The sequence below is a fragment of the Artibeus jamaicensis genome, unplaced genomic scaffold (assembly GCF_021234435.1).
Source record: "Artibeus jamaicensis isolate MK-2021 breed Jamaican fruit bat unplaced genomic scaffold, CSHL_Jam_final scaffold_614, whole genome shotgun sequence".
NCBI lineage: Eukaryota > Metazoa > Chordata > Mammalia > Chiroptera > Phyllostomidae > Artibeus > Artibeus jamaicensis.
This window is the reverse complement of record NW_026522050.1, coordinates 414,941-439,480: the sequence shown is the minus strand read 5'-3', so window position 1 is coordinate 439,480 and position 24,540 is coordinate 414,941. Positions and strand designations below refer to the sequence as shown.

Here is a 24,540-nt window from a genome sequence, read left to right as displayed (position 1 = left end):
GGTGGTGAGACACCAGGGACCCCAGAAGTGTCTGCCTGTCTCAGGCACTTGCCATGGGATCCCTGCCTGCTTTGCAAGGTAAATCAGTCACACGGGGGTCACGCCAGAGTCCCAGGAAATGTTTTAATTCCAGCCCCCTCGATGTGGGAGGCAGGCCCCAAGGACAGCCTTGGCAGGACCTGGGGAGCCTGTCTTCTCACCACGGCAAGAGCCAGGGCAGCCCCACACACACTGTCTGGCTCAGAGTGCCTGTGAAGTGGGCCCAACTTGCTGGCTCAGTGACTGGGAGCCAGGTCCAAGGTCAGCAGAGGATGTGATCTGGCTTAAGATGAGACACGTCTTCTTTGTTAGAAAGGTGACCTACGGGGCTGACCTTTGCAGGGGACGGCAGGGGCTGGTTGGGGCTGGAGGAGACAGTCCGTCAGGCTAGCAGAGCTCTGGGCTTGGCTGTCCAAGCCCCGAGCAGGACACAGGAGGAGTCCAGACCGGTGGTGGCTGGAGGGGAGGCCCAGCAGCAGTGCCGGAAGGCCTTTCTGTACAGTCTGCCTTCTGCCGCAGCACAGCGCCAATCCTGGGTCCGGTGCCGGCTGCACACAGCAGGGTCACAGTCCTGGGGGCGTGGGAGAAAGGGACAATCACTGTAGGTGAGAGGAAGCCGAAGCAAGGGCGCAGCCACTTCACCCGGGGAACTGACGGGAGTGGCCTCAGTCTGGCCTGTTGCTACCTGGCCCCACCAGGGAGCCACAGTTGCTGGGGCTTGGTATTCCGGCCCTCCCCGACCCCGACCCATCCTGGTGGGGAACCCAGTCCCCTTGCCCCTTCAGCTTAAGAGCCTCCCCACCCCTACACTGGCTCCTGCCCCCAGATTCCCCCAGTGCCCTCAAACCCTCAGGCCCCTGATCTGGCAGGGCCACTGCCTCTCTCTGGGTTCCCTTCTGGAGGCGGGGCCAGGGGCAGGGGTGGTGGGGGTGGGAGGTCCCATGGTTCTTACCGTCTGGTTTTCTCTTCTGGGGAGACACAGCTGCCCTAGCCTGGGTGGGAGAGAATAAAAGTCCCCCCTGACGACCTGCCTCCAGCCTGGCAAGTCCCCTCCACGCCAGCTTCTCTGGGGCCGGCGCTGCTGGGCCTGTGCGGCCTTGGGGTGGGGGTTAAGGTGGGGGAGAGCACAGGACACTTTCTAGACAGAGCTCTCACATGACCTCCTGCTAGAGGCCTGGCCAGCCCAGCGGCTTCACACCTTCCCTCTCTCCTACCCCATTAAAACCTGTCCAGGAACAAGAAAGGCCAGCACAGACCAGGAGTTCCCTCCTGCAGGGCAGCCTTGGACAAAAGGAGGCATGTGAGCGGGCAGCAATGCCAGGGAACCTGGGGGGCCAGGCCCCCGGGAAGCCCTGGGGCGGAGAGCCTGCGGAGACCAGAGCAGCGTCTGGGGTGGGGACCCTGAGACGGGGCGTGAGCAGGCAGCGTGGACCCACCTTTTTGATGGCCGTCCAGTCCTCCAGGATGTCGATCTCCTGCAGCATGTACACAATGTAAGGGCCTGCACCGGGGGTCAAGGAAGCAGAAAGCCCAGGGGAGGGGAGGGGCTCTAACCCTCCGGAGAGAGCACTGAGGACAGGCGTTAGAGTTTGGGCTCCGCCTCCTGCCCCCAGGCTCTCCACCGGGCGTGTGGGCTGTGGAGTCCCCAGAAGGTTCAGTGGGCACCCAGCCTCGCCCCGATTTCCCCTGCCTTGGCTCCAGCTCACCCCCTCTCCAATCTCAAGGTCAGTAGACCAAGGCCCATCCGACCCACTAAGGGACCTTGCTTCTTCTATTCCTTGTCCCCCTAACTGTCCCCTCCTCTGGCCCCTTTCCCCATGTACACACAGACCTGTCTCTTCCATTCTGAAAACCCTCCTGTGGTCACACGCGCCCCAGTGGGGACCACCCGCTCTGCCCTCCTGTGCTCTGCACCTGAGGTCCCCACACCCTCGCCTCCCATTCACTGCTCCAGCCAGTCAGAGGCCTCCCTCCTGGCACCTGAGTCCTATCAGCAGGCGGCCAGTGCCCTGAGAATGGCTACTGAGGCGAACTAATGCAGGGGAGGGGAGTAGGGAGGGACTCAGTGCAGCGCTGTGTAGGGCTGTGCCAGAGGGAAAAAGGCACAGCAGACCCTGGAAGGTGGGGCAGAGGCAGCTGCTCCCCACACGGGATGTGGGCATCCCCGTTTACGCCACAGGGGTGCAGAGGAGAGAGAAGCCATAGCCGCTGGGGGAAGACCAGGAGACGCAGCAGACGGCGTCTGGCTGAGCACTGCGCAGACATGGACGGAGGCGGCACTCCTCACAGAGGGTGAAAGTGACCAACGGGGGGCCGAAAGGCTGGGCACACACCCCGATCATTGAGGGGGAGCCAGAGGGCCTCAGAAGGGACTTCAGGAAATCATGGTGGGGGGGGGGGGTGTTACCGGGCAGACGTTTCTACTCTCCATGGTCTACAGAACCTAGGCGAGACGCACAACCCTGCAAAGAATTCCCGATAGCTGGACTTGCCTGGACACAGCCACACGAGGCCAACCAGCCATGAATGTGTCTAGTCTGACTCTGTTCCATGTCCCTCCCCCCACCCCCAGGTCTGGGGCCGCCATCCTGCCCAGCTCAGGCCCCATCATGGAAGGATACCAGAAACAAGGGGTGCCTTCTTCCTCTTGCTGGGTGGCAGGGAGTCCCAGGTCTTCGAGCTGCCTCTGGCGTGTAGTTTGTCATCCCACCACTCTGTCCCCAGACCCAGAGTCAGGATCGAGGTGCTAGCTCTCCCAGGACACCCCACCCTTGTTGCTGGCCCTTCCCCATCAACCACCTCTCAGGACAGCAGAGAGAACCCTGGGCTTGGGGGATAGAAGCTGAGTTCAGGTCCCAAATGCTCAGATGTGCGGCCTGGGAAAGAGGTGCCTGCACTCTGTGGGCCTCAGTTCCTTCTCTGTTTAGTGCACCAGTGACAATTCCTGCCTCCCCAGAGCCCCGTGTGGTTGCAGGCGCTAAGGACACGGAGCAGACTGTGGCTACAGGATGTGTGGGAGTGCAGGAATGTCACCTCGCACTCTGGAAAGAGAGCAGGGGACCCACTCTTCCAGAACCCCCTCCCTGTGTGCCAGGCCCTTCTCCTGCCTAGTTTCATTCAGCCCCTACATCCACCGTCCCACTACCTCGGGGCAGGGGTGGGCACTGACAGCCAGGCCTGGGGAGGGTGCTTGCCCCCCCCCCCCAAGCCTCACCTGAGCTGATGTCCAGGCTCTGGCGGTCCTCCTCCAGCCTCTGGATCCGCTCCTGTAGCTCCCCCTGCAGGGCATCATAGAGCAGCAGCTTCTCACTCTGTAAGGGGCAGGGGGTTGCTCAGCCAGGAGGGCCGGGTGGGCCACTTGGGTCCTCCTCCCCAGGCACCCATCGGTCACCTCCAGGTGCTGCTTGGCTCCCTGCAGCTCACATTCATACTTGTTCCTGATCACGTCCAGACAGAAGCCCTTGTAGATCCCTGCAGAGGGAGGGAGGGGGATGGGAGGACCAGCTTGGCCAGGGACCCCAGTGTCCCCAAAGCAGGGCTGGAGCATGGGCAGGGCAGGGATGAGTGTGGAAGGGACGCTGGGTTGGTAGGAAACAGGGAGAGGGATCGGCGGGCCACCCCAGTGCACAGGACAGCCCACAGACCTGCCACCTGAATGCGAATCTTGAGGCTCCGCTGCAGCCCCCCCAGGGGCTCTGTGTACTCTGGCGCTCTCTCAGCCCCCACTTCCTCCAGCCGTACCCGCAGCTGACTCAGCCGTTCCCTGAACAACCTGGGAAGTGAAATGTGTTCCCTCCGTCAAACACACACAGAGCACCAGGTCCATGGCAGGCCCTGCATTCAGCACTCACTCACTCGGCCTCAGCCACCTCTGCCCAGCCCCAGGCCCCTGGCCTCCTCACTTCCCAGGGCCTGAAGACCCAGCCCCAGCTGCCCCAGGTGCCCCAGGCTCACTTCTCCTTTAGCTCAGAGAATTGCTTCTCCAAGTCCAGCATCTCGTTGACGCACTCACTGCGGCGCCGCTCATAGTCCTCGTCATCCATCTCTGGGACGAGAAGATAGTCAGGGCCAGCTGAGGAGGGAGAGGGCGCTTGTGTGTGTGTGTGTGTGTGTGTGTGTGTGTGTGTGTGTGTGTCTTTCTCTCTCTCTCACCTGAGCTCTCCTCTTCTGACTCGGTCTGGCTGCCACTTCGTTCTTCCTCACTCTCTTCCTCCTCCCCATTCATCTCGGCAGCTGAATCGCCCTCTGCTTCCATCTCTTCCGGGTCTTTGCTTGGAGGCTGGACTGGCATCTGGGCTCTGGAAGAAGGCACGGAGCCATCACTTGCCACTGCCCACAGCTGTAAGTGGGAAAGTGGCCACTCGGGGAGTCCAGTGAGGCCCGACTGCAGCTGGGGGCAGCTAGGGAGGTGACTGGACTCACCACACCCTGAGAACACACCAGGTGGAGAAAGTGCAAGTGGTCCTGTCTGCGCATCTCCCAGAAGCCATGGAAACGCTCACAGCCTAAGAAACACTCACAGCCTAGGATACCGTTGGTGATCCTGATCCCGGGAATCCTGGCAAAGGCGATCAATCACCCATAAAATGGGAAAAGCCCAGGGTGGACTCCTCCCTGCCTACGGGACTGGGCCCAAACTCCTGACGGGGGCTTTCAAGGCCCTGCACTGACCAGGCTGCGCGTCCAGCTCCTTTACCCCACCATCTCATGGCCAATTCTCCAATAACACCAGACACTTCCTTCCTTCCCCCACCCCCACCTTATTTTCCTTCTGCCTGCGACGCTCCCCACGGCCCCAGCCCGCCCCTGCTGAAAACAGTCCGCAGCCTCCTGTCTTCTCGCTGTGCTCTGGGTCCAGTCCCACGCCCTTCTGCTGCCTCTGGGACTTCACATCAGCAGGGCTCCCCTCCCTCTTCTGCATTTTCTTTCTTTTTTTAAAAAAGATTTTATTTATCTTTAGAGGGGAAGGGAAGGAGAGAGGGAAATATCAATGTATGGTTGCGTCTCGTGCGTCCCCTGCTGGGAACTGGCCTGCAACCCAGGCATGTGCTCTGACTGGGAATCGAACCTCGATCCTTTGGTTCGCAGGCTTGCGCTCAATCCACTGAGCTACGCCAGCCAGGGCCCTCTTCTGCATTTTCAATGCTCCCTTCTGACGGTTCCTCTCCATGGCACTCAAGACATTCTCAGGTATTTCCCACCAAAGCAGAAACGCAACACCTCGCCCTATGCACTCAGCTGCTCCCCGTTCCCCACCTCACAGCTGTGCCTTTCAAGGCCAGTGCACACTGACCCCTCCCACTCCTTCACCTCCTGGTCACATCACCACTCTAGGCTGAAGCCGATCGGGTAGCATTAGCTGACGACCTCCTTGTGCCTGAGGTCAGCATCCTTCAGTGCTTATCATGGTCGCCTTCTCGGCAACACTGAACACTGTGAAGCATCCCTTCTTTTATTCACTCAGTATTTACGGGAACTCCCATACAGGCTAGGTGCCATCCAACACTGCCATAGGCGCGGGGCACAGCTGTGACAGGCAGGCAGTCCCTGACCTCAAGTTGTTTACAAGTTCCTGGGAGCAAAGAGCGAAGAAGCGGCCCATCAGTGTGGTGGGAGAAGAGTTGAGAGTGGAAGCCTGAGGTGTCTAACTGGGCTCCTGCAACACAAGGGCCAGACAGACGGGCTCAGCCAGTCCCGGAAGGGGACATTCCAAGTAGAGTGGCGTGTGCAAAGACCCCAAAATGAGAGAAGGGGTGGGATTGGGGGCACACGGGTCCAAGTCTTGGAGAGAAATCTGGGCTGCAGAGATCTGGTCAATGGCAGACAGGGATTGACAAGGCAGCAGGATAGGGTGCAACCAGCAAGGCCAAGTGTGTGGAGTGAGAAGACACCCATGATGGAACTGTCAGGGTCACCAAAGGGGCAGAGGGTGAGGCTCCTGCAAAGGAGAAGGAAATTACCAAGAGGTGGAGGAAAACCTCAGTCATGGAGAGAACTGCAGAAGGAAGGAGCGGTGACGGTGCCAGATGCTCCAAGAAGTCACCTAAGAGGAAGACGAAACAGGCCTCTCAACAGATAATCTCTCTGCCTGCTGAGGGTTCTATTTCACTGATACTCCACCAGTTTCTCTGGGCACTGTTTTGTAGTCCTTTAGATGGGAACAGACCCCATCCCCTCCAGGAAGCCTTATTTGCTAACATTTCCTCTCTTCTTGCCCATCTCATGTCTATCTCCCCAACCAGATGCTGTGCCTCCCCAGGGCAGGGCTGCACATGCGCCTTATTCACCTAGCACAGTACCAACTTGATGACCGGAGGGTTCGCGAACACAAATTAAACAAAACAAAGCTTTGTGAGACAGGGTTTGGCTTTTACTTCTTGGTGGTCCCAAGTGCCTGCAGTGGTAGCAGACCCGAAGTGTTCTGCTAACCTTCCTTGACAGCAATTCGAAGTGTGTAAAATAACGGGACTAGAGGAGAGTTTAGCCGCGTTCCTCCACGATTTCACAAACCATCTGAACCTGACCTGAAACCTTCGGTTCTCCAAACCAGTCTCATCGTTCCCATTCTCAAGCCTCGGTTACAATAGTCCCCAAATTTTGCAATTCCTTTGCACTGCTAAATATATTTCCTTGGTAAGATTCAAAGTAATGAGGACCAGAAAGGGCGAGGCCTCCTATTCTACTGAATAAGCTCATTAAATGCCAACCTCCTCTCCCTACTCCGGGTGCAAAGAGAGAATAACCACTGCTACCCTGAGGGCTGTGAGACTGCTGGAGTGAGGGAGAGAAAAGCGAATCGTAAGGCGCTCTGCACAGGCAAGTTATCTTTTCAGAAAGTGAACATCTCGAAGGCAGAACTCCGTGGTCCCCACCCTCAAAGGGGACAATTCAACCCTTCCGCGGCGCGCCCAGAGCCTCCAGCCCCGCTCCATCCCCGTAGGCGCCGGCACAGGCACGACAATCACTGGTTCTTCTGAGGCCAGCTTGGTGCCCGCGGCCCTGCACGCGTCCGGCCGGTTAGGTCTTGCTTCGGCCCAGAAGAGTGGGCGGGCTCTGACCGACCCGCTGGAGAGACCGAACCGGCCCCGTGGGTGGAGTTACGCACCGCAGGGAGTGGAGCCTTTGGCCTCACGTCCGAGACTGCCTGACAGATGGCTGCAGAAGCGGGTGCTGCCCGCCGGTGCCCGGCTCCGGGAAGTGCGGGGACCGTCCCTCTTCACCCGGAGGCTGGTGGGGGCGGGACGGGGCGGGGCACTGCCAGCGCTTCCGTATTCGTCATCAAGAGGTGCCGGTTGGGAAGCTCACAAATTGGACAGCTGGGGCGAGGCATGCTGGGATACCGCGCGCTGGTTTCCATAGCAACCGACCGACGTTCACGCTGGCTATCAGCCTGCTGAAAAAAAACCTCTGTGGTTTCCTTTACAGTCGGCGCCCCTCGGTCCACGGTCACCTCCCCGCGACGCCCCAAGGCGTGAAATGGGTAGAACCCGCGACCCCTCCGCCTGCCGGGTTCAGGAGAGTAATGGAGCGAGCTGTAGGTGTGAACACTCATTTATTTATACATTGCCATTCGGAGACAAATCACCAGCCTAGCGTCTTCGAGGGTACAGAACCTGCGGACCCTTCCCTTCTTCAGAACTCCCAAGGCCTGGGAGAACCAGGAAGTTTAGGCTTTAGTCAAAAGCTAAGAACTAAATTCAGAGCCTGTATCTGATTCCCTTCCAAAAGCCTATTTTGTTACATACTCAGACTTCTCAGCTCTGCCCCATTCATACTTTTTGCTCTCCTACTGCTTACTCACCCAAGATTGTTAATAATAATAACAATAATAACAACAGTAATACTGTAATAATATTAATAATACTTCACATTTGTACGAAGCTTACTTAATGTTTTCATACATAGCGTCTCATCTGAGCCTCCCAACAGTTTTTCGTGAGGTAGGTAGTCTCACCTCCCTTTTTACAGACAGGGTAACTGAGGCTCAGAGAGGGATCAGGATTTGCTCAAGGCCACACAGCTAGATAGTGGTAAAGCTAGGACTTGATCCCAGCACCCCATATTCAAGTCCAGTGTTCCAACACCACAGCTACCACTGTAGAATGGAGTGTCATTTCTTACCCCCGACAGACCTGAGGGGCGGCCTAAGGAGAGAGGAGGCTGAGACTTCTCAGACCAGGGCAGGGAAGGACTCAGCAATGACGGGGGGAGTCGGGGTACTTGGTCTTCAACTCCTGTTTGAACTGGCGGTAAAGAATCTTATTGTGCTGATTTTCGGCCTCCTTTTGGGGATGAAACTTCAAGGCTTCTTTGAAGCCCTTATGAACCAGGAAACCTTCGTTCAGCACCTCGAAATCAAATCCTGCCACGTGCAGCTCACAGGCCTGCAGGGGAGAGACAGGTCAGCAAAGTTTGATGACACCCCTAGGGCCAAGAGCGACACCCCTAGAGCCGATTCCGCCATCACCACTCCTCTGGAGGCATCCTGGATCTTCCACACCGTCCAGCCACTACTGAACGATGATCCCTCCTGCCTCGTTGCCTCCTTCCCTCCAGGACCCCTCACAACTCCCTGACTCCACCACCCTTCCTATCCATTTCCCCTGCCCTCTCCCTCATGGGCACCTGGCTGATGCGATTGAAGCCGTACTGCCGAAAGCGTTCGTCGAAGGTGGGAACCTTGCCTCCAGCCACATAGAATGGCTCCCAGGGGTCCTGCCAGGGCACCACGTAGGCAGGCCTCAGCAAGGTCTCTTCAGGCAGATTGACCCAGCGGGAGTAGTTGGTGGGCGCCTGGCAGGGCGTGCACAGCCCGTAATAGAACGGCCGCACCTCGCCCACCTGGTAGAGCTGCAGCAGCTCGTTCTTGTTTGTGGGCATGCGGCGGGCCCGGCGGATCTCAAAGGCAGGCACCACCAGCGCTGTCCCTGCCCACTGCTTGCTCTGATCCAGCATTTCCCGCAGGCCTCTCCACAGTCCCTCGCTGGGCACCATGTCCACATCAATCACCAGGGCATAGTTGGCCCCCTCACGAGCCAGATTCCTCAGCAGGTTATTGGGGTAGGAGACATTGGTGCCCAGCGCATAATTGATCCCGGGCTGGGCCACCCTGGCTAACTTGTCAAAGACCTCCTGGCAGGACCGCAGAAGGGCGAACTCCCCGGGCTCCCGGGGGTCGGGCACGGCGGCCTCATAGCGCGAGGGGCACACAAGGTGCATGGCGACTCTGGCGCGCATATCGGGGCAGTGACTGCTCAGCGCATAGGTCAGCACCGTGGCCAGCTGCGCCTCCTCCTTGGTGGCCGCGAACACCGACACGGATAGCGGTCCCTCCCAGCGCTCCAACAGGCCCGACAAATGCAGCAGGTTGTCCACGCTGGCGTGCGTGGCCAGGATCACATCATTAGGGTCCATGGTGGTCTTCAGTAGGCCCCTATAGACGCGGTAATCGCCGCTGGAGTCCAGGACGCCTCCGGAGGCCAGAGCGGCGCGGAGCTGCGCCTTGACCTGGTCCACGGACCGCGGGGACGGGGGAAAGAACTCAAAATACTGTTCTTGCTCCTCCTGTCCATGCAGCCCGGACAGCAGCGACAAGTAGAGTAGCTGCAGCATCGCCACGAGCATTAGCGCGGCCAGCAGCAGCTGGTAGAAGGCGCACCGGATGGCGTAGGACATCTGCATGGCTCTTGGGGATTGGGGCGCGCAGCAGGGACCACCAGACCACAGCCTCTGCCAGCCGCCGCAAGCCCGGATTTACCGCAGCCTGACGAGTGCAGCCGAAGCGAGCCGAGGCCAGCCGAGCCCGGTGCACAGCCCCTCCCGCTCGCACTGGCCTCCGCGCCAGCTCGCCCCCTGCACGAGTGGAGGAACTACTGCACTCGCTGCCGGCGCGGCGCGATTTGCAAACGCTGGGTCTGCCTGCGGCCGCACCGCGAGGCTCCTAGCGACGCTCACCCACTCCCTCCCGGTCTGTGCGCGACTCCCCTGGACCAAGCGCACCCCGAAATGTCGGCGCACTCGCTCCCGACTCAGGGAGGGGAAACCGTAGCAGAGCTCTGCTGCAGCTTGGCGAAGAATGGTGTGGATTCCATCGGTGGCAGGAGGAAAGGAACACACACACACAAACCTTTCTATCATTTCGCCTTCCTGTAAATCTTACAAAGGATGCATTGAAAACGGTAGAAGGGACTCAAATGGTGCGGAGGAAATAAGAGATAAGGGAATTTGGAAATAGGAGTTTTTACGTGGGACGAGGTGGCCGAGTGGTTAAGGCGATGGACTGCTAATCCATTGTGCTTTGCACGCGTGGGTTCGAATCCCATCCTCGTCGTTCGCGTTTTACGAAGGAGGTGATTCTTCATTTTCTACATCACGCCGGTCTGGAGCACCAGGTTGAAGGCAGTTTGGCCCAACCCAGGCTCTGTTCACCGCGTACCTCCGCTCTTCGGACTCCGTGGATGTGACCCTTCTGAGCAGCGCTTACAGATGTTCTTTTCTTTCTCTCCAGAGGGCCCAAGGTCCAGTGGCACCTAGAAGACCAGAACCGGAATTCTACCCTGTGCTAAACTAGGGGCCAATATATTAATTGGAGAAGCACCCCACTTCCTGTCTAAAGTAGTGGAACTCAAGGGTGTTGGTGTGTTTGATCATTTAAATTGTTATTCTCTTCAGCCCAATGATTCTCCTCCTTCGGCAGTTCTTCCGGGGGGGGGGGGAACCTTGTATCCAACATCTCCTTCCCCAGACACTCCCCCCCCCCCACAAGCAGACCTCGAATATTTTAACACCAGCCTTATTCTTTAGAAGAGAAGAGGCTACAGGGAAGACAGGGACCTTGACTGATAAATCACATATGTAATAACTACTAGAGCGCTGTGAATCTTGGGAAGGGAAGGTGCTCTGGGACAGACTCGGGTGGGACCCTGGAGAGCCAGGGTTAGGCTGCTTCCCACACACCTTGCCCTGATCTTTGAGCCTTTTGTAATAACACTGTAATCCAGTCAGAGAATGTTTCTCTGAGTGCTGTGAGCTGGGCTAGTAAATTAAGGGAGCCCTGGGGCAGGGGAGGGGTGCTGAAATCTGATTTATAGCCCTCGGTCAGAGGTACAGGTTACAACCTGGATTTGCCCTTGGCAGGTGGAGTGGGGGCAGTCTCGTGGGGCTGGGTCTTTGTGGAATCAGATGCACTCTCCAGGGAGACAGAGTCAGGATTGCGTTACATTGTGGGACACTCAGCTGGTGTCAGGGCATGGCCTGGTGTGGGGACTCATCGGAATTGGTGACAGAACTGCATGTGCAGAAAAACAGATGTACTTTGTGCTGATCTTGAATCCTGCAACTTCGCTGAGTTCGTTTCTTAGTCCTAATAGTTGTGTGCGTGTATTCTTTAGGGTTTTCTGTATACATTTACATTATATCATCTGTGCATCTGGGTAGTTTTACGTCTTCCTTTCCAACCTGGATGCCATACATTTCTCTTCCTTGCCAAATTGCTCTGACTGGAACTTCCAGTGCAAAGGTGAGCGGATGGCGTGGGGAAAGGGGGAAACTTTTGTTCCCGGTCTTGGTGCGGAGGCTTTCAGCCTTTCACCACTGATATGACATTAGTTACGGAGTTTTCATAAGTGCCCTCTACCAGGCTGAGGAAGTTCCCATCTATTACTTGTTTGTGGGTGTTTTTTATCTAGAAAAAGAGTTGGGTTTTAGTCAGATGCTTTTTTTAATTCCTATCAAGTCAGATGCTTTTCTGCATCAACTGAGATCCCATGGTTTCCCCCCTTCATCCATTAATGTGCTGCGTGGCGCATTACACCGATGAATTTTCGTCTGCTGAACTACCTTGCACTCTGAAAGGGCCTGGCTTTGCATCCAGGACTCCGGGTCAGTGCGCATGCACTTAACTGCTAAGGTAAATAAATGGCCACTGTAGAGGCAGGCGGCCTCTTCTCTCCTGTGTCCTTCCTCCTCTCCCCCAATCCCATTTAGTATTCATCACTCAGGTCCTGTATCTTTTGTCCAGAACCCACCACTCCAGCCTCATCCTCTCCTTTCTCCCTCCCTCACTCCAGGGGCTTCCTCACCATACCCTCTGCCAGAAGTCCCCACAGTTCCCTGAACATGCCACGTCCATGCCTTGCACACTCTCTGGCACCTCTGCCTGGGATGCCCTCCCCCGACTCCAGCCCAGAAAACTCATATTCATCCCTCAAAGCCCAGCTGGGGGAATGCCTCCTCTGAGATGCCAGCCGGGACCTCACAGTGGCATCAACGGCCCTCTTCTGGAATCTTACATCACACACTTCTGCAGGGCCGTCACAAGTTACACTCCACTCCTTGTGGCCTTGGGACCTGGCCAATGTCTCCTTTGTTTCAGGGTCATAAGGCCAGCCTGGGTCCAGCACAATTGAGTAGTGGATAAAAAAAAATGAATCCTTGCTTGAGATCGCCCGTGTGGTGGCGTTATTTCAGCTACCAAAGTCATGTATTGCTTCACTTTCCTCGGATAGCAAAACAGCCTCTGGCTTCTGAGCGGGGGGTGAGGAGGGCTGTACTGGCTCAGCTCCCGGGGTATAAGAGCTGCCAGTGACTGTTCGAGGAAGGCCGGAGGGCAAGGGGGCAGCAAAGCCAGTGCCTATCAGGGCAAACAAAACCTTGTGTTTCTCTGGGCTGGGCAGGGCAGTGCAGGTGCGTGGTGAAGCAGGCCCCCCTTCCATCCCTCCAGAGAATCGGACGGCTGCCTCTGTACAGCTCTATTTCTGAGAAGGGGGCACCTGGGGCGGGGCATGGAGACCAGTGGAGGGGAAGGGCGATCATTGTCGGGCAGCCCGCTGCTCTGCCCAGGAGTACAGGGCTCCTTGCAGGTCAGTGCATACCCCTTGGCAATCGCAGGGATGCCCACGAATCTCTGCCCTTCCTGGGGTCTCAGCCATCCCATCTGCCAAATGGGTCCAATCATCCCTACCCTGCCCCACTCCCCAAAGCCAAAAGAGCTGAAAGCACTTTGGAAAGAAAGACTCGGTGAATTCATTATACAAATGAAGAGGATTGTTATTAGACCCAGGAGCAGGGTCAGAGAGAAAATCAGCAAAAAGGTGGAGTAAGCCCTTCACTGGGCATTGCCCCACAAGATGAAAAATCGCCAGTTCAACTCCCTGTCAGTGTATATGCCTGCGATGTGGGGTCCAGTCCCCAAACATCGATCAGTTGCACACCCCTAACCAGGGACCTGGCCTGCAACCCAGGTGTGTACCCCATGGAATCAAACTAGCAACCTTTCGTTCTGCGGACCATGCCCAACCCACTGAGCCACACCAATCAGGGCTTATCATCAGGTTTTGATCCCTCTCTTTCTCCCTCCCACCGTACTCTCTGGGAAAAAAATTTAAAAGGTGGAGTAAGTGCCTGGAGCTCTGCCTGGAGCCCCCTGAGGAGAAGCAGAAATGGGCGGGAAGAACAGCACCTGCGAGGAGGGAGGTGGGGGGCTGGGTCCCGGCTCTGCCACAGACCAGTCACTTCTCCAAGGACTCAGTTTCCTCACCTGTACGAAGGGGGAGGGTACAGTCCCTGCCTGGCTCCTTCTGAGGCCTCAAGGCAACTTTGTGGGAAAGTGGGCGTGGCAGAGCTGTGCCAACTGCAGGGCACGGTGCACGCACGCAGCACGCACGCACGCACGCACGCACGCCCCGCCGAGCTCTGGGGGAGGCCGACACAGTTAAGTGCTGGCAATGAAAACACTGTTTGATGCCCAGACGGTGCTTTGAGCGCCCTCAGCTCCCTGACGCCTTTTCCTTCTCCCTGCTCCCCTCACCACCACCCCCCATCCTGTCCTGGGGTCCGAAACTTGACCGCAGAGCTGCTGAGCTCCTGCCCTGGGCTGGCCCACCACCCACTTTCTCAGCAAGTGGCTGCTTGTGGCCTCTGATGCCCCTCGATGAGCGGGTTTATTTCTTGTGATGAACACGTAAATGCGCTCCTGATGGTGAGGAAGGGCCATGACCCTTGGCCCTCTTTTCCCTGGCTGCCCTTCTTCGATAAGCTCTTATGTGCCGTAGATAGTCTGTCTCTGTGTGTCGCCTCCGTCCTGGGCGAGGGCGGGAATGACTGGTGGTGAATTCTTCCTTGCTGTGCCCCCAGGGGCCGCCAGCAGCCCAGGGAGCAGACAGCACCCGCCTCTTCCTAGCATCCCCAGACCTTGAGCTCAGCTCGCCATCCCTTTGTGCTGGGTCTCGGCTCTGGCGGGGCGGAGAGGAGAGAGCTGTTGGCAGAGCCCTGGCGAGGGCCTTCAGAGCAGCGCCTTGAAGAGGAAGGAGAGGGAGGCTCCACAGGACAGCCCCAGGGCCAGGAAGAATGTCATGAGGGCACCAGCCACCTCCCTCTCATGTGGCAGCACCTGCCTGGAACACACAGGGGTAGGGGCACTTAGAAAACACTGAGCCGAACCTGGTCTGTGCCCCCTGCCCTCCTTACAACACACGGGAGTTCTGGTCCGGATGGACCCAAGCTCCGGCTCACGGTGATTGGGCCCCTCTCTCAGGACTTCGGCTTCCTGGTTGGTGAAGTGAGGCCTCTGGACAAGGACATCTCTGGGGCTGCCTTCCCTCTTAATAAAATGCTCCCACACTGCCCCCCATCACCTCTCTGGATTCTCAACTCCAGTGTCCCTTAATAGCCTACGAACTCTGCTTTTGAGCAAAACTTCAGCTCCCCTTCAACTGGTCATTTTGGTAGTAGCCGGGCCCTAATGAATGACAGGCCAACCCACTTATTTCACAGATGGGGAAGCTGAGGCCCAGAGAGGAGGCCCTGGAACCAGTGCCTGGGTGGCTTTACTAGACAGGCACCTCCCTAGGTCCTGACCCTGTAGGGTGGCCTGGAGACAGCTGGGGCCCGGCTGGGCAGAGCAGGAAGAGCCTTCCTCACAGGCTGTTCCCCACCTCCCCACAACCGCGGACCTGGGCGCCAGGCACATGGTGAGGGACACCAGGTAACCATTGGAAACAGCGAAGAGCAGCATGAAGGTGATGAAGTAGGCGTCCTGTGGGAAGAGGATAGGCAGCAGGGACCTCTCCGGCACATGGCACAGCATGAAGAGTGGGATGAACAGGACGCGCAGGCAGACCAGCAGGGGCAGCAGCCGGCTGTCCTGGTCCGGCTGTGGCAGAAACTGGAGTCAGGTGGTCCCTGGGAGCAGGTCTCTGCTCCAGCAGTACCCAAGACAGACCCGTCACTCCCTTCCCTACCCCATGTGAGCCAGCGAGGACCCTGCTCCGGGGCCTCTGCGGAGCAAGGGACTGGGCCCAGGCCCCCTAGCCATCAAGAACCAGCCTGGGGCCAGTCTCTGCTCTCCCCATCTCCAGGGGTGGTGTCTCCCCAGCAGAACTGGAAGAGGCCCTAGACAGCATCTTTGGTTTTCAAACTCAGCTCCTCCAAACACCCCCAGGGGTTCCACAGACCCCTTTGGGGAGGATGCGGCTGCTGACAGGGTTAGAAGTTGGGGATTCAGGCCCCCTGCTGCTGGGGTCAGAGCACCTCTGCTTTGATCTACTTTGTTGTGTCTTCTTGAAAGATTTTACTTAAGAAGCAACATCTTGGCTCGAAGCAATCTGAACACTTGGGGTCTTGTTCCCCCCCTCACGTGGTGCAGTCTCCACGTGACCCTCTGAGCACCGAGGGCTGGGCCCCAGGCTGAATGCTGAGGACACAGGTCAACCGGACAGAGCTTCTGGGGCCGGGGGCTCACTGCCACCTGGTGGGCTGTCCCATTGCCAGGCCCAGACCGGTCAGACCGTCGGAAAATCACCTTTCCGTGTCCTTTCACACCCTCTGATCCCCACCTGCTTCCCAGAGCCATCAGATCGCCCGGTCCAGGTGTGCTCACCCACAGGAAGTAAGAGGTCAGGCTCCGTCCCAGCCAGTCCATGGTGTTAAAGAGAAGGAAGCAGCAGATGGGGTTGAAGAACTGACCTGGGAGAGAGAGAGGGCTCCTTTGGTCCTGACTCCGCTCCTCCTTCTCTCCCTTCACTCCCTTGCCTGGTCCCCTTCCCAACACTCACTCCACTTCCCAGGACTGGTGGAGCTGGTCACCATGGCTGTGATGGCGGGGAAGACAGACAGGGTGACTGTGAAGACCAACACAAGGCACAGCGCCATCAGCCAGATCTGGGAGCCGGAGGCAGGGGTGTGAGCAGGTGGGGCAGATCTGGGGCCCCACATTCAGCACCACCCCTCCTGTGACAGCCCTGGCCTGGCCTGGCTGGTGTGGCTCAGTGGACTGAGCGCCAGCCTACAAGCCAAAAGGGCACCAGTTCGATTCCCAGTCAGGGCACATGCTTGGGTTGCAGGCCAGGTCCCCATTTGGGTGTATGCGAGAAGCAACCAATCTATGTTTCTCTCCCTCTCTTTCTCCCTTCCTTCTCCTCTCTCTAAAAATAAATAAATACAATTTTTTTAAAAAGAAAGAAAGCCCTGGCCCGGGAGTAGGGCACCTGGGCCCTGGCTCAGCTGTGTCCCCGACCTACTGTGAATGTCCCCGTCACCTTGGGGTGGACATGGTGGGACTAAGACCCCATTCCATTCTGAGTCTTTGGAGAGGGCTGGAGACAGCGGCCCTCTCTTCCCCGGGGATGGCGGCCGTGGGTTCTATCCAAGCCAAACCTTTCGGAGGACGATGAGAACCGAAGGTTTTCCTGGCTTCTGGGGCTCCTCCAGCTCCAGCTGTGGCTCCTTCTCAGGGTCAAGATCCAGAATCAGGGCTGCCTTCTGAGGGCTGTTGGGAATCCCGTTCTTCTCATCTGGGGCAAGAGGGGAGGGCAAGGTCATGCCGGTGACCCTTGCCCATTGCAGGGAGATTCCCAGCAATTAAAATAAGTGATCCTCCTTCAGCCCCAGGCTCAGGCAAAGAGAACCAGCAACGGAAGTATGCTTCGCTACTGTTTATTAAGCACATACATGTGTCAGGCACATTGAGCACCTGAAGTGGATTATGTCACTGCCATTGCTCTACAAAAAAAAAAAAACAGAGGCTCGGATGGGGTAAGTGACTTGCCTAAGGCCACACAGCTCAGATGTCATGAAGCCAGGATTCAAACTCAAGTGCATTTAGATCCAAACCTTGTACACCTGAGGTTCTACCACCTCCCTGTTTTGTAGGGGAGGGAGCTGAGGCCCAGAGGGCAATGGGGACAGCTTTAGTCCTGCTGCCTCTGTTCATGATCTTCCTTCTGCCTCTGCTCACACAAGGCTATTAGGGGTGAGGGCTCCAGTTGGGGACAGAGAGGAAATACTTCCCTGGGGCGGTGGCTCCAGGCTCTTCCCCGGGTCTCCACCCCCCAGCAGGGCCCAGGGCTCACCAGACCGGAGGAGCTCAGCTTTGGTCTCCAGCTCCTGACCTGGAGCCGTTGATGATTTCCTGGCCAGGTAGTAGCGGGCGAACTCCTGCAGGAGGAAAGCATTGGCCCCGCCTGGCTTGGTGCAGGTGTCTGCATCCCTCCACACCCTCTTGGCTGAGAAGCTGGGGTGCCCCCAGTGGCTGACTCCTTTGGGGATCAGGACTGGGCCCAGGTCCCCTCCACCTCCCCTAGCCTCTCCTGGGGCCTCAGACTCAGGTCTGGGCTGTATCCAAGATGCTCTGAAGTGTAGCCCTGAGCTCAGGGCCAGGCTCACCAGGTGGGGCAGGCTCAGGTAACACACGATGGATACGAGGATGCCCACACAGGGCGTGACGAAGTACCCCAGGGCGGAGGTCTGGGCATCCACACCACCTGTGCAGAAACTCCAGCTGCAGGGGCACAGTGGCTGGTCCCACTGGCTCCCACAGGGATGATGACTCTGGTCCCACTTCCCATTATGACCTTCTCAGGTTCACCTCTGGCACCTTCCACTCCTCTCGCTGACAAACCTGGGAATCTCTCAACCCTCCCTATGGGCCATTTTCTTGGGCACCTACTATGTGCTCGTTGTTACCGCATGCTCCTTACACTCTGAAGATGGAGCTATAACCATCTCGGTGGGGAGGCGGGGAAACTAACACTGGTTAGGTGCCTCGCCCAGCGCACCCCGCTAGGGAGCCGAGGAAGTGGGATTTGAACACAAGTCTATCTGGATCTCAAACCTGTCCCTCCTTCCCTCAGCCTCAACCTTCTGCCACTGTATACCAGTTGGCCTCAGAAACCCTCACCTGGCCCCCCGATACCCCAGTCGTCACCCAGTCGCTCTCTTACTGCAGAACCCGGGAGCCCTGCCTCCGACCCCAAACCCAATCCCCAGCACCCCGTCACGTCAGGCTCCACCCATAACCCAAGGCATCTCACTCCTGGGGCACTCACCCCAGGGGCCACCCAAGTCTACTCACTGGCCATGGACGTGACCATGGCAAGAGCAGCGAAGATCCCAGCCAGGCCCTGGCCGCTGAGGAACAGGGTGCTGTAGGTGGAAGGCATCGTGCCCAGCAGCCCGAAGATGCTGCCTTGCAGAACTGCACAGAACGCTGTGGAGGGACAAGAATGGGGACTGCCACTCAACTAGGCAAGCCTCAGGGCTCCCTGGAGGAGGTGTCGACAGGATGCACAGGGACTCTGGATAAGGCTGGCAGGCATAAGACTCCTGGCATTCTGGTGTAACAACCCGCCTTCCCAGGTCGCTCCTCTTCCGAGGTGCATCCATAGACCTGCAGGCTTCGGGGCCAGGGGGCCACCTCTTAGGCCACTGTGGGACCTGGCACAGGGGACTTCGCCTTTCCCTTGGGACCTCAGTTTCTCTTCAGGGACATGGATGCTGCTGCTGCAGTCTTCCCTTTTTGGATACATCAGTCCCTTCAGTTACAAAAGAGAGGTTGGGCCGAAGCCCTGGGTGGGCTGGGCTGGGAGGTGGGGGGGCAGGCAGTGGCACTCACAGTTGATGAACCAGACAGAGGCCATGGTGATAGAGAAGAAGGGTCCAGGGCTCATGTCCACTTTGACCAACGCCGCCGTCAGGGCAAAGAGCAGCAGGATGACCAGCAGGCTGCCCAGAATCCGCACCGTCTCAGGGATGCTGCTCACGAGAGGGGCGCACAGTGAGCGTGGGCTGAGCCCAGCTGAGCAGAGGGAAGGCGAGCAAGAGATTGAGCCAGGGCTGGACAGTGAGAGTGGGGGGGATGCAGGAGTTGTGGAGCAAGGACGGGAGATCTTCCCCGGACCCAGATGGAGCTGTCTCAGCAGGGGTGGGGACAAGGACAACAGAGGATGACCTGGGTGGGAGCCCAGGACGGGCCTCTCACCACTGGTACAGGAAGGAGTTGAGAAGTGTGAAGAGCAGCAGGGGCAGCTGGGACAGCAGCGTCATCCAGTTGTTGAAGTTGAAGGCGTCTGTGGGACCACTGTGGTTGGTCCCCAAGGTCCCGGTGGTGCTGTTGGCCCCTGCCAGCCGCCCCTGGAAGTACTGCCAGGGTGCCGGGAGAGACGGGACAGAGTCACCATACAACATACTCTCGGGACCCCCCCAGCTTCCTCCTTGTGCAAACCCCCCACCCCAGGATGGCTCAGTTAACGTCTGTGGGGACTGTCTGTGTCCTTTTACTGTCCCCAGCACCTGGCACACAGTTGGAGCTCAGTGCACGTGCACTGGTTTGAACGGCTGAGGGCTGATGTCTGGGACAGAGCCCAGGCCCTAAGGACCTGCAGCGGGGGCCTTGCTCCACCCCCCAGACCACCCCCCTGTTCCCTGCCCCGGCACCAGCCCCCACCCCCACTCCACTCTGCTTCTGGCTTCCTGAGTATTTACCGAGCACCACAGCAAGCCAGGCTCTGGCCTAGTGCTGACCAACTGCATCCTCTGGAGCACAGACCTGCTCAACCTCCCCCGACCCCTGGCTCCCTATGTCCCACAGGGCAAAGCCTCCAAGTTGTGGAGCAGCATTTGGGGCCCTCTGGAACCAGATCCCGACCTCCCTTTTGTGCCCCATCTCCGGCTTTGTCCCACTGAGCTCCAGGCACCCCTTTTTCTGAGCAGGCTGGCACCCTGCTGCGTCTGTGCCTTTGCCAGGCTGCCTTCTCCATCCGGAATGCTCTCCCCTCTTCTCGCCTCCCCTGACATGCTTTACTCGCCTTCTCCCAAGTTACAAATCACCTCTTCTCTGAAGCAGAAGGTATGTTCCCCCTCCTGGGGACCCACAGGGCTCTGCTGCAAGCCTGGGGTGCCCCAGGTCATGGTACCTTATTAATTGCTCTTTGGTACCTGCCCATCCTGCTGTCAGGACCAAGGGCTGATTCAGTTTTGCATCTCCAGGGCCCAGCAGAGAGCCAGGCACTGAAGAGCCTCTGGAATTGGTGTGGAATAACTCCGTCGCCGAGGGAGCCAAGCCCTCCGCTTCTGCCTTCCCCAGGGAGGACACAAGCTCCGTGAGCAGGGGGCCTTCCTGGAGTGACTCCTCCCGCACGCCCCGCACCCCCACAGAGCGGGGCCTGTGTGATGTGCACACAGTAGGTGCACATCAACGATCTGTTGAATGGGTGGGGGTAATGTGTACTACTTCAAAGAAAACCAAAGGCTTGGGTCAGCCAGTTTTGGGGTGACTAGCCCAAGAATAATGACACGCAGCTTCCTGAGTTGGTGGTCTTGCCTCTCTAGGACGCCCGCGTCTCTGAAAGCTTGCCTTTCCTAGACCTGAAAGGGGCACCTTCCCTCTCAGAGGCTTCACGCTTCGGCAGACACACGGGCATAATGAGGAGGCAAAGGCCGCATGGTAGGGAAAGGCCTGGTACGCCTCGGGTCCAAGGTGGGTCCAAGGTGGCCGGAGGGACAGGCAGGGGTTGTGGCCGTGGCGCTGTCACTCCAGCCGCAAGTCTCACCGGGATGGCCGTGATGAAGAAGTTCCAGGGAAGGAGAGTGCCCAGCCCAAGGATAAAGAAGCTGATCCCAACCAGGTGGTAGCTGTGGGCATCAGACAGAAGGTCACCCCGAGGACGCACGCAGCTCCTCGGCCGCCCCTCCCGCCCCCGCTGGGGAGCGGACTACAGCCCCCATCTCCCTGGCGAAGACAGCGCAGGCGGGCGGCTGATGGGAACTGTAGTTCCATCCGGCCAGCTTCGCGCCTTCGAGAGACCGAAGGAACCTGGTCTGCGCCGCCTACCGCCATCAAGATTTCTGCACTCAACCCACTCGGTCCCCAACTTGCCTGTCCTGCGGGGTGTCTCCTCGTTCCATGGCAGTCCAGGGGGATGAGCCTGGGGCGCCACACCTGCACCAGCGCGGACGGAGGGTGAGGGATCGGTCTCTCGGAAAGGGAAGGGAACAGGCGTGAGTGGAGGAAGGAGTCACAGACCAATTTCCCGGGGTCTGGGTCTAGGTCTGTGCGGACCTCGGCTCCGCCCCCGGGGCGGGGACCGAGACGCGCACCGCCCCTCCCAGGCCCTTTGGGCGGGGATTCCAGAAGCTGGCGCAAGACCCCTGAGGCTTCCCACACTAACCAGGGGCGGCGGGCCCGGCCCTCTGCAGGCGGGGTGAGGCAGCTAGCGCCCCCTAACGTGGGGGAGCCACAGACGACAGTGTCACCTGAGTGGGGAGCGTGGGAGAAGCCGGGGAAGACCGTCTGTCGCAAGCGGTCCTGTGCCAAGTTGGGTGCTTTGGGAGGCCGAGGAGAGGGCCAGATGCCGGGACTGACGGTGTGGAAGACGGACAAGCAGACTGACCCTGCTACGCTTCCCAATGCTACGCACAGTGCAGGCGTGGGCCCCGGGCAGGCGTCTGAGCGGTCTTCTCGTGGGGGGCGAGGCCGAGCTGTGTCCCTTGTCCTGTTCACAGGGAAGTCCCCTGACAGAGAATTACCTGCCAATAGTGTCAAGGTTGAGAAAGCCTGGCAGAGGGTGTGCTGGTGGTGGCTCATATTTTAGTCTGTAAATTACAGGACATCAAGATGGAATTGGGACCGAACCAAAGGACGACGAACAACGGCCAGAAATGAATGTGACGTCAAATGGAACAGAGTCATTACTGTTCCCTTTGCAAGAGGGAGCGTGCGCTTTCACCTTTGCAGGTGAGAGAGCCACACTCGGCTGGGGGTGTGGTTGTTGATGTGTTGCTGGGGTGTCTGGGGATGAGAAGAGGACACGTAGACGTTGAGTGGCTGAGTGGGGGTGGCAGCCGTGGCGAGCTGGCTGCCCCCCACCTCACCCCACCTCTTGCTTCCATGCCCTTCAGAGGCTGGAGAGAGAACCGCTCAGTTCCCTGGGCTCGCTTGTAGCTTGGGTTCTGTGTGATTTCGGTCTGACCGGCCACGTGCGCTGTGTGAGGCCTGACTGCGGGGCCGAGTCATGGTCATGTGTGTGGACAACACTCAAGAGGCTGCGTGCCAGGCACAGCGGTCTCTTTGGCCAACAGTTCTGGTGCTGACTTCCTATCCGCATGCGCCAGACAATGATTCCCAGGACCAGCACGCTCAACGGCAGCTTCCCAAGGCACCGCCAAGGTGGTGTCCCACCAGAGAGCCAGCGGTTGGGGCCCAGGGTCCTCCACCCTCTGTCAGGTCCTGGGTGGCGGGAATTCTGCAGGGGCGTTTCAAAGGTCATTTCTGAAAGCCCAGTTGAGAGCCCCTGTCTTCGGTCCTTCCAATTATTCTATAAACACAAAATCCCTCAGGGTTCGACATAGCAAGAATAGCTTCTGCACTGGAACGCTGACTGACAAAACATAAGTTGTATTCGCAATATAGAAAGGGGGTCTTTCCTACTTATTAATAAGGAAAATAAAAAACCGAACCAAAGACATGCATGAACAAGCAGCCCAGAGGGAAGGACACGACTGGTCTGTAAACACAACACAACATACACCCTGGTTGGTATTCGGGGAGACAGGCAGGGGGCCCCTAGGACAGCCTTGCCCGCCAGGCTGACAGTCTCCGGGGTACCAAGTACAGGCGAGGTTACGAGGCAGCTGTCACTCAGCTTGGGCAGGAGCAGGGGGAACATTGGGAGTTATCACTGAATACAGGACTTTGATGCCCTACAGTCCAAAGCATCACTCCTAAGTAGCCCTGAAGCAGCATCTACCAACTCCTTACACAGTGAGATGCAGAAAAACCACAAAAGTTTAGCACATTGAGTAAGAGGAGGAAGTGGGGCCCCGGACACAGTAGGCCCCACCCAGCCACCCCCAGGGCTGGAAAGAACCGCACCCTTGTACACTCGAGTGCACGCCTGTCGACACGCCCGTTGGTAATGCTGTCTCAGAAACCTTGGCACGCTTGAGTTAGATGACACAGACATGAGTGTCCAGAGCAGCCAGGTTCACGATGGCAGAAAACTGGACACTGTCCAGGTGTCTAGCAACAGTGGGAAACATCAGCAAAGTAGGGCGTCTTCCTGGTTCTGGTGCTTTCGTTCTTCTGTCACAACGCAGCCAGCAGATGTCTCCCCAGGGGTGAGTGCTGGCACCCAGCAGCTGGTACCCCACTTCCCTCCTGGCTGGTGGCACCTCTGTGACCTTCCCTGCCACTCAGCCGACTGCACTGCCCCCCCCCAACCCCTGCCCCAGTGAGGGCGGGATTTCAGCCTTGGTTGGGGGCAGGGCTCCTCCCAGTTATTCCCTCCTTGTAGACTCCTCAGCCCCAGAGGTAGTAGCTACTTCACGCATCCATGAGTCTCTGCCCCTTTAAGTTCCCCATTAACTCTCTTGGTAGTTAAGCCCTGTGCGCTTGTGAATAATTCTCTATATTAACTTTTTTCTGTGTGCTTTCTGTCTCCTGAATGATACACCCCCTCAAATATATTGAATAAAAAAAGCAAGTTGTAGAAAAATACGTACAGTGTGTTTGTAATTATGTAAAATTCAAAGCAGGCAAAACTAAGCAATACATTGCTTAAGAACACACGCATATGATAAAGCTATAAAGAAAAGCAGGAGGGTGAATTAGAAAAACACAGTGTATTGGCTGTGAATGGACTGGGAAGTGATGTGACAGGAAATTGTGATATTTAACTTCTCAGATTGGGTTGTGAGTATGGGAATAAACAGGAATAAACGAGAATCCAGTTTATCATGATTCTTTAAATTGCTTGCACCGTTATACTTGTGCAAGATTTATTTTGTAGCAAAAACTCTAAGAAGTAATAGAACTTCCAAGAGCAACTTTATGCTGATAAGTCAAAAAATTTACAGTAATAGACAAATTTATAAAACATAATTTAGAAAACCGACTTCAAGAAGAAGTGGAAAACTTGCAATCTTATAACCACTAAACAAATTGAATCTGTGAGTTGACATATTTCCACAAAGAACAGATTTAGCAAATACAATTGCAGAAGCAGATTACTCCAATCTTAAGCTCTTCTAAAACACACAATATTAGAGATTGTTCTCCGACTCATTTTATAATTCTGGTGTAACCTCAATACGGCGCACACCAAGGACAGTACAAGAAAGAAAAAAATTAGATGCCAACCTCACTTGTGAACATAAGTGAAAAATTTTAAAGCAAAATATTAATAAACTGGGAGAGAGGAGTATGTAAAAATATAAATTTGGATCAAG

General features: G+C 57.3%; 3 protein-coding genes, 1 long non-coding RNA gene and 1 other non-coding gene across 10 annotated transcripts; 2 read left to right on the top strand and 3 right to left on the bottom strand.

Moving 5' to 3' along the window:
- Positions 1–109: 109 nt before the first annotated feature.
- On the bottom strand, positions 110–7,284 carry BRMS1 (BRMS1 transcriptional repressor and anoikis regulator). Of its 5 annotated transcripts, none has more exons than XM_037135280.2 (10): positions 7,145–7,284; positions 4,192–4,337; positions 3,994–4,111; positions 3,684–3,811; positions 3,431–3,510; positions 3,254–3,350; positions 2,661–2,753; positions 1,476–1,540; positions 992–1,031; positions 110–610 (listed from the first exon to the last, which is right to left on the bottom strand). In XM_037135280.2, exons 2-10 carry the CDS (start codon positions 4,328–4,330, stop codon positions 603–605), a joined length of 768 nt encoding a protein of 255 aa, XP_036991175.2. In that variant the 5' UTR covers positions 4,331–4,337; positions 7,145–7,284; the 3' UTR covers positions 110–602. The 5 variants fall into 5 exon arrangements, with proteins under 5 accessions (XP_036991175.2, XP_036991178.2, XP_036991177.1 ...); XM_037135283.2 differs by having other exon boundaries at positions 1,476–1,514; XM_037135282.2 differs by having other exon boundaries at positions 3,994–4,084.
- A 288-nt stretch (positions 7,285–7,572) lies between these two features.
- B4GAT1 (beta-1,4-glucuronyltransferase 1) lies at positions 7,573–9,825 on the bottom strand. The gene is made up of 2 exons (XM_037135428.2): positions 8,665–9,825; positions 7,573–8,423 (listed from the first exon to the last, which is right to left on the bottom strand). Exons 1-2 carry the CDS (start codon positions 9,718–9,720, stop codon positions 8,232–8,234), a joined length of 1,248 nt encoding a protein of 415 aa, XP_036991323.1. The 5' UTR covers positions 9,721–9,825; the 3' UTR covers positions 7,573–8,231.
- Positions 9,826–10,287: 462 nt separating this feature from the next.
- TRNAS-GCU (transfer RNA serine (anticodon GCU)) lies at positions 10,288–10,369 on the top strand. Its single transcript has one exon. It is a non-coding gene; the product is annotated as a tRNA-Ser (tRNA).
- Positions 10,370–13,061: 2,692 nt separating this feature from the next.
- On the bottom strand, positions 13,062–21,275 carry SLC29A2 (solute carrier family 29 member 2). Of its 2 annotated transcripts, none has more exons than XM_037135344.2 (12): positions 21,191–21,275; positions 20,865–20,946; positions 19,295–19,455; positions 18,929–19,068; positions 18,389–18,523; positions 17,701–17,798; positions 17,388–17,472; positions 16,693–16,829; positions 16,092–16,197; positions 15,917–16,002; positions 14,991–15,190; positions 13,062–14,432 (listed from the first exon to the last, which is right to left on the bottom strand). In XM_037135344.2, exons 1-12 carry the CDS (start codon positions 21,217–21,219, stop codon positions 14,321–14,323), a joined length of 1,371 nt encoding a protein of 456 aa, XP_036991239.2. In that variant the 5' UTR covers positions 21,220–21,275; the 3' UTR covers positions 13,062–14,320. The 2 variants fall into 2 exon arrangements, with proteins under 2 accessions (XP_036991239.2, XP_036991240.2); XM_037135345.2 differs by having other exon boundaries at positions 13,062–14,428.
- A 158-nt stretch (positions 21,276–21,433) lies between these two features.
- Positions 21,434–23,762, top strand: LOC119041891 (uncharacterized). The gene is made up of 3 exons (XR_005081124.2): positions 21,434–21,515; positions 21,920–22,048; positions 22,213–23,762. It is a non-coding gene; the product is annotated as an uncharacterized LOC119041891 (long non-coding RNA).
- Positions 23,763–24,540: the final 778 nt, after the last annotated feature.